The 9,166-nt window shown below is 35.0% G+C and overlaps 1 protein-coding gene across 3 annotated transcripts in view; it reads left to right on the top strand.

Moving 5' to 3' along the window:
* The window catches only part of LOC106876557 (sodium/hydrogen exchanger 9B2), a 74,027-nt gene extending 66,427 nt beyond the window's left edge, over positions 1 to 7,600 (top strand). For all 3 annotated transcript variants that reach the window (XM_014925153.2, XM_052965556.1, XM_014925154.2), the window contains 2 exons: positions 2,793 to 2,864; positions 6,527 to 7,600. In XM_014925153.2, the coding sequence (XP_014780639.1) occupies positions 2,793 to 2,864; positions 6,527 to 6,751 (297 nt within the window). In that variant the 3' untranslated portion in view covers positions 6,752 to 7,600. The remainder of the gene's footprint in view (positions 1 to 2,792; positions 2,865 to 6,526) is intronic.
* The last annotated feature ends 1,566 nt before the right edge of the window (positions 7,601 to 9,166 follow it).

Here is a 9,166-nt window from a genome sequence, read left to right as displayed (position 1 = left end):
ATATATATGTATGGATGTATGAATGTATGCATGTATGTATTTATGTATGTATGTATGTATGTATGTATGTATGTATGTATACACACACACATATGTAAGTATATATAAATTGAGAGGAATAGTGTTAATTTATGTCAGTTCAATAAAACTTTCATAGAAAACATAACATACATGTGGCTTGGAAAATATATCTGAAGTTTCAGTAATATGTATGGATGTGTGTGAGTATGTGAGTGTGTGTGCATGTCTGTGTGTTTGCATGTGTGTGTGTGTGTGTGAGCACGCATGTATGCATGTGTATGCACACATGCATGATGTATGTTAATTTTTTTTTTGTTTTATTCTAGAATGCGTAACAGAAACACTTCCTTTTTAAATTGCATTATCCATGCTAGCATACATACATGCACACACAGACACAGACACACACACAGTCCCACAAAAACAGACATATGCAAATATGCATGCTGGTATACAAACTTACGTATTTATATAGATCAGTGCATGTTGAGTTTACGAATGAAGAAAAAGTGTACACTCAACATATCAAGAAGAATCTGCATATTTCATTAGAAGCTGTAGATTCTTGAATCTTTATTGAGTTTTACTCTGCTGATTATGCAAACACATGTAATAGAGAAGTAAGAATGGTTATATCATTTACACTACGCCTTTTACTTGTTTCAGTCATTGTTCTTAGGCCATGCTGGAGTACTGCTTTGAAGGATTTAGTCAAACAAATCAACTGCAGCACTTTTTCCTGAACCAGTAACTTACAGGGACATAAACAAACCAGCACAGGTTGTCATGTGGTGGTAGAGGACAAGCATCAACACAAAGATGCATACACATAGCTATATGCATGCACACATACATGTTCATTGTACATATACATACATACATACATCATCATCATTAACATTGTTTAATGTCCACCTTCCATGCTGGCATATATATATATATATATATATATATATATATATATATATGTGTGTGTGTGTGTGTGTGTGTGTGTGTGTGTGGAGGTGCAATGGCCCAGTGGTTAGGGCAGCGGACTCACGGTCATAGGATCGCTGTTTCGGTTCCCAGACTGGACGTTGTGAGTGTTTATTGAGCGAAAACACCTAAAGCTCCACGAGGCTCCGGCAGGGGATGGTGGCGAACCCTGCTGTACTCTTTCACCACAACTTTCTCTTACTTCCTGTTTCTGTTGTGCGTGTAATTCAAAGGGTCAGCCTTGTCACACTGTGTCACGCTGAATATCCCTAGGAACTACGTTAAGGGTACACGTGTCTGTGGAGTGCTCAGCCACATGTACGCTAATTTCACGAGCAGGCTGTTCCATTGATCAGATCAACTGGAACCCTCGACGTTGTAAGCGACGGAATGCCAACAACAAAAATATATATATATATCGTTAATCAAATACATTCAATGAGAATACAATATACTAAATTTCTAATTAGTGGTCTTGGTAGGGAAATGTCTAAAACATTAAAGGTATTTAGACATTTAATAAGAGGGATTATATGTTATATTATATAATAAGAGCAGGAAAATTACATCAAAAAATCATCACTGAAGAGATACATCCAAAATAATATTGTATTAATAGATAGATGTATAAATATATAAAGTATGATTATTTATAATATAATACTTTATGATATAATATATATATAAATGCACAGACATACATAAATATATGTGTGTGTATGTGTGTGTGTGTGTGTGTGTGTTTATATATATAAACACACACACAAACACAATGAGGAGCTATTTTCAGTGTCCATCTACAAAATCTATTCACAAGGCTTTGGTTGACCTGGGACAATAGTAGAAGACACTTGCCCAAAGTACTATGTTGTGAGACTGAACCCAGAACCATGCAGTTGGGAAGCAAACTTCTTTTCACACAAGTACACCTGCACCAAAACAAAATCATTTGTAAACACATCAAGTAATGATTATTAGTCATTGAGATTTTATTGTTCCCCCTCACTGCCACCACCACCCCTATAAAATATAACTTAGAAAATTCATTACATAGAATACATGAAATATTCATCTATTGAAATGCAAAACAATATTTTCATGTCTGCAGTATTTCATGCTTAAAAAAGACAAAGCAAGCTATCATTGCAATTTTAGTGCTGATGAATAACTGACTGCTTCTTTTTATATAAATCAAAATGTGGCCACCTTCCAGGTTATGCAAAAATATGAAATGAAATAGTATATGGTATAATCCTCTATATAGTTTAAATGTTCATCCCACTATTGCTGTAATTTTCTTAGTAGATCTGAATATCAAAAGATATTTAGTATATAAGGTATTGAGGTAAGCTACAGTTGCATCAAAATTTGACTATTTCCATAGTCAATATAAACAGAAGAAACTTTCAAGTATGGACATATGAAAGTCTTCTTCACTGTGAAATTTCAACAATCCAAATATCTGTTCACTCAGTGTCATGTCTTTCTGAAGAATGAGTTTATTTAGCTAAGATCTCTTTTACAAATGACAGTGAAGCAAAAAGTAATATAAGGTTTCTGAAAATCCCTGGAATAAAAGATTTTTGTAACACATGTATACATGCAGGCACAAATGTGGCTGTGTTATTTAGAATCCTGCAATGCAGCCCCTACTATTACATAATCTAAAGGATACCCATATAGGTTTTAAAGAATAACTATGCTGAGCAACATACATCAACAAATGTTGACCTCTGTTGATCTATGACCCTAATGTCATCTCTCTCTGTCTCTCTCTGTCTCTCTATCTGTTTCAGGTTCTAGCTGCATATATTCTACAAAATGCCCTTGATCTAGGGGATGAAATTCTACAACCCTATGGTTATATAGTAAGTGAATCTGCCATTTCTTTTGTTCTCATCAGCTTCTGATATAATGTTGAAAAATGAAGAATTCTAGAAGACAACAGTTAGTGACAGTACTGTTATATTTTTGGACAATGCAACAGATAACAACAGTGCTATTATACTCTTAGGCAGTACAACAGGATAACAACAATACTATTATCCCCCTGAATAGTACAGCAACAGAACTACTATATTTAGAAGTAATTCATTTCTAAATCTCTCAGAGAGATTTATGCAGTAGTGATATGCTGAAGTAGTTGTATGCTGTCAACTTAATGTGACAGTCCCCTGAAGGGAATAAAACTACTGTTGGTTAGACCTAGGAAGCTGCACCACTTCCTGTCAACCTTGACACATATCCTGTGTCCTTATGTTTACAAGGGAGAGACAAACACCTCCACCCAGCTAAGCCTACATCCAGAGACATGTTTCTGAGTCTGCTCGTCATCAGTCTGGAGTAGGGGACTGTCACATTAAGTTGACAACATACTATTACTTCATCGTATCCCTACTGCATAAATCTCTCAGAGAGATTTAGAAATGTATTATTTCTAAATTTGAAATCAGTGAATGTATTTCACTAGAATTATTACATGTTTACAAGAGCTTGACATGCATCTTCAACTAGCAAGTCATGCTACTCCAGACTGATGACGAGAAAGGACTCAGAAACATGTCTCTGGATGCAGGCTTAGCTGGGTGGAGGTGCTTGTCTCCCCCTTGTAAACATAAGGACACAGGAAATGTGTCAAGGCTGACACGAAGCGGTGCAACTTCCTATGTCTAACCAACAGTAGTATTATTCCCTTCAGAGTACTGTCACATTAAACTGACAGCATACAACTACTTCAACAGTACTACTACACTGGTACTTGTTCATAGTAGCCAGAGAATTGGCAGAGTAGAGCATTAGATAGAATGACTCTTAGTATATGACTCTATACTCAAATTCAAATCTCACTGAGATTAAATTTACCTTTTATCCTTTCAAGATCAATACCAAAAGTACCTGTCTAGGATGGTAGATTTGCAAAACTGTAAAAATATTGGCCTGGATGCCAAGCAGTATTAATTTTGGTTCAAATCTTGCCATACCCTACTAGGGTGGAAGACTTCTTAATTTATTACCTGGTTTAACTTCACCAGCTAGCATCTTTACAGAGTCCACTCTGTTGCAGACATTCAGGTCAAATCTCCAGTTAGAGGATACTTTTTCTTCCCTCTGTCCCACAGCTCTTGGGGACCCTGTAAAAGACCATGAACACCACCTTCTCTACTAGCTAAAGGATAAAAAATATATACAACAAACAGTGGTAAAATACTTGTAATCCTGATCAATACAAACCTCAAAGCATCACACTACCTTCATATTTTAGAGATATCAATCTCTCAAATAGGGTTCCACATATACTGTATATAGATATATATATAAGATAATATATATATAAGATAATAAGATTATCTTACATATATGTAAGATAATCATTTAAGTTCTAGAAGTGATGGTACCAAGTGGTTTGAAAAAATATGTAAGTTTTAATACTTTGTAATTTTATTATCTTTTAAGCAGTTTTAATTTAGCTTTAATCGTAGCAAGTTCATAATAATAGTTAATTACAAGTATACTTTTATTGGTTCCTATTTAATAAATTTAATGCTTCTATTAGTTACTGGTAAGTTTACATAAAAGCTTGTAAGAGTAATATATATTAAGGTGTATGTAGTGTCTTTATTAACTTTTGAATTATGAAGTAATGTATTTCACTCATAATTATTATATTATTTGTTAAATTAAATTCAATCGTGTTTTGTTTTGGAGATAATTGAAATAAAGCTTTCAATTTTTTTATTATAGTAGTAACTATGGAAGACAGGTAGGATTATTATTTGTATGGACTTGAAGATTGGTCACTATTTAGTATATTATTTAGTTATTGTAGGTTTACTATTAATACCGATACAGATGTACATAGATTTATGTGTTTCTTGTAGTTTAATTTTAAAGTTAATGTTTAATCCTACCTGTATTCAGATTGAATGAATGAGGCTGTTAAGCTTTCACTTTTATTATACTATGGAAGACTGTAGGTAATAAAATGTATGACTTAAAGGTTTGGTTGCTGTTTAGTTACATATTTAGGAGTTGGTTATTGATTTACTTCTTGAATTTATTTACAGATACCGTTGTACATAGGGTAAATGTGTTTGAAAGTTGTGGTTTCTTTGGTATGTTTGTTCCCAAACAACACTTATTTTAGTGCTGTTGACACCACCAGATTGAATGGTAATATAATAATCAATATAATTTTCAGAACTGTACACGAATTGTCTTCATGAAATAAGACTTGCGTACAGTTCTGCCGATTACATTGGGAATATTTTTCAAAATGCCTCAGCTCTGGCACGCCAAATTCTGGAAACAATTCTGCAGAGAATAATTCACTGCAGTATATGTTGCCGGCTGGAGAACATAACTATTTAAATTATTATTTGTATGGATAGGGTGATAAATTGAATATTAATTAGATTGGAGCCTGGTGTTGCCATCCCATTTCACCAGTCCTCAGTCAAATAGTCCAACCCATGCTAGCATGGAAAGTGGACGTTAAACGATGATGATGATGATGAATTCAATTTAAAGCCAAGTGGCCTAGCATGATTCTAGAACGGTTGTGCTGACGATAACACGGATCTGGTTACATAAGTAAAAACATTAATGTTCGAAACTGCAGTACACAACTAATTCTTTATTCTGTATATTTTTCATTTTTTCCTGTTCTGGTGTTTTTTGAAATTTCATCTGGAGAACATTATTTTTCTTTGTGGTTGGGTCGTTGATGACTTCTTTCTAGCATATTGGATGTCCACCTCGTGGTCATCCCTTATACACGTGTAATACAATTTTTCTGAATTTTCAGATTTTTTTATATGCTAGGCCACTTGGTTTTAAATTGAATTAATATTCAATTTATCACCCTATCTATATAAATGATAATTTAAATAGTTATGTTCTCCAGCCGGCAACATATACTGCAGTGAATTATTCTCTGCAGAATTGTTTCCGGAATTTGGTGTGCCAGAGCTGAGGCATTTTGAAAAATATCCCCAATGTAATCAGTAGAACTGTATGCAAGTCTTATTTCATGAAGACAATTCGTGTACAGTTCTGAAAATTATATTGATTCTAGAATGGTTGTGCTGATGAGAACACAGATGTCATTACATAAGTAAAACCGTTAATCCACAGCCAACTTTAATTGGCTGAAGTTGCTGTAACACTATTGTGCTAATATGCAACAACCAAATAGCACTTCCTTGGCTCACCACATAACTCCACTTTATTTCTGCTTTTAGCTTTTCATTTCTTTCTTCTATTTGTCTAGGAAGTCTTAAACATGTTGTATGAGCACTTTGCTGAGACTGATCCACTTCAACAATCTTTTTGTAATCCTGAAGGTCATCTTCAAACTTGTCTTCTTTCTCATATAATTCTGCACCATGCAATAAAGCCTCTAAGTAGTCTGTTTAAACCTCTCACTACCTTTATCACATCAGGGTCACCAATATAGCTGAGTTGTTTCTGTGTTTGAATGTAACTAAGAATGTATATCTATTGTTTATGTTGTTGTTGTTCTGCTTTGCAGGTTTTGAAGATGACAGTGTTAGCCATCCTTTTAACTGCACCATTTGGGGCCACTCTGTTGCATCTATCAGGACGTTACCTCTTGAAGACCCCAACAGAGAGCAATGATGAGAGTAACATAGCACTCGTTACAAGAAGAAAGTCATCAGAAGATTCTGTGGAATCATTAAATGGGGATGATGTAACTTCTGAAGCTGAACAACAGTTTATGGATATCAGCTTGTAATAACTTGTTTGTATGTGCATGTGTGCATGTATGTGTGCATGTATGTGTGCAGAAACGTTAGCACGCCGGGCGAAATGCTTAGCGGTATTTCGTCTGCTGCTACGTTCTGAGTTCAAATTCCGCCGAGGTCGACTTTGCCTTTCATCCTTTCGGGGTTGATTAAATAAGTACCAGTTACACACTGGGGTCGATGTAATTGACTTAATCCGTTTGTCTGTCCTTGTTTGTCCCCTCTGTGTGTAGCCCCTTGTGGGTAGTAAAGAAATAGCATGTATGTGTGCATGTATATGTAGCCGGGAGTATTCGTGTGTGTGCATGTATGTATGTGTGTGTGAGAAAGATAGAGAGAGGACGTATGTGATTGTGTGTGAAATTTTTTATGCAAATGTGCAGCATTTTCCAGGTATGACAATAAAAGGTGTGTTTAAAATGGTTTGGTGACAACCGGTACGTTGTTTATATTTAGTCTGAAAAACTTTTTTGTGTATATGTTCTTGTTTGGTTTCATTTGTAAGAATTGGTCTTGAAAATAGATTTGTATAGGAGTGAATGTCAAAGACTGGTCACATTCAAAGGTTCATATTAAAAATTCTGTTGAATCCAATTGGGATTTCATCTAGGTTGGTCATATTAAACATAAGAAATTAATATTATGTAAGAAGTTAGTGTTATGCTATTGTTTGGTTTCATTCAAGTGTATATATATATGTAGCTGTGACAGGCCAAATTTGTGTAGGAGTATAGATCAAAGATAAATAAAAAAACAAAAATTAAATTTAGTGGTTTTTGTCAAAGAATTGCCTCTAAGAAGTCTTCTGCTTGCTTTGTGAATAAAGATGGGTATTATTATTTGATGTTAACATAAATTTTATACACCCAAATGTTTCTAATACAAATATATGGACATATTCACAGATGGGGGTATGACCTCCACCTACTAAATGAAGCCCCCAAAGTGTATATATTACACTTGGAAAATCAAATCTGAAGACAGCTAGTAAACTGAAACTTTGAAGATACCGTCAACCCTTTCTTTGTACAAATAGATCGAATATGGTACTGTAGCGCATTGATTGATCCTTCCATTTAATACTCAACTGATTTTTATCTAGAACTATACATACATGATAACAAACATTACTGTGTGTGTGTGTGTGTGTGTGTGTGTGAGTGCACGTAGTCGTGTGTGTGCACACACACATGCATGCATGTGTGTGTTTGCACACAAGTACACATGCAGGTATGTGTGGGTGTATAAGGTGATTAGTTCCATACCATTGCAACTGTGACCCAGATAATGCTGTCAATACAAAATAGAAGAGATAATTCTAGAGAGACTAATGTCTGTTACTGATCTATTGTTACAATCTCCTCTTCCTCGTTATGGTGAAGAATGTCTTCATTACAACACATCTCTTTCAATAATGGAAACATTCAGGTATTTTTGTAAAAAAAAAACACTATCCAATAATGATGCTCTTTTTATTTTTGCTGTTGCTGTTCTTGTGAATCTTTGTATTGTGTTATTTGTTTAATCTCAAGCAAAGCCATATCAAGCAGACTTATGGTCAGAATCACTCCAGCTATGACCATCCCATCTATTTTACTCAGTTATTGTGCATTTAGAATTACACTATCAGGTCAGTCTTACTTTTCTTTTTTTTCTTTTTTTTCATGAAAACAGAAGGCATGTCATATGAGAGAGATTTATCTGCTATTTCTAGTAGATAGAGATTTTCTCACCATTAACACAGATTGCAGTGCAGAAAAACAATTGTTATACCTTGGCTGCCTAAGTCCACTTCACTTGTCCCCATCACCAAACAAACAAAATTTGACTGGACATTAGACTAAATACAATGTATTGGCACTCTTTTACTCTTTTACTCTTTTACTTGTTTCAGTCATTTAACTGTGGCCATGTTGGAGCACCGCCTTTAGTCGAGCAAATCAACCCCAGGACTTATTCTTTGGAAGCCTAGTACTTATTCTATCAGTCTCTTTTGCCGAACCGCTAAGTAAAGGGGAGGTAAACACACCAGCATCGGTTGTCAAGCGATGTTAGGGCGACAAACACAGACACACAAACATATACACACACATACATATATATATATACATATATATGACGGGCTTCTTTCAGTTTCTGTCTACCAAATCCACTCACAAGGCTTTGGTCGGCCCGAGGCTATAGTAGAAGACACTTTCCCAAGATGCCACGCAATGGGACTGAACCCAGAACCATGTGGTTCATAAGCAAGCTACTTACCACACAGCCACTCCTATATTTTTAACATTATTTATTCTCAGGTGAAATCAGAAGATAATATAATAAGGCTGAATTGTGTAGTACAGGTTCAATACAGTACAAGAGCGAGAGAGAAAGAGAGAGAGAGAGAGAGAGAGAGAGAGAGA

This window comes from Octopus bimaculoides, chromosome 2 (assembly GCF_001194135.2).
Source record: "Octopus bimaculoides isolate UCB-OBI-ISO-001 chromosome 2, ASM119413v2, whole genome shotgun sequence".
NCBI lineage: Eukaryota > Metazoa > Mollusca > Cephalopoda > Octopoda > Octopodidae > Octopus > Octopus bimaculoides.
The sequence above is the reverse complement of the archived record's forward strand: the minus strand, read 5'-3'. Positions and strand labels throughout refer to the sequence as shown.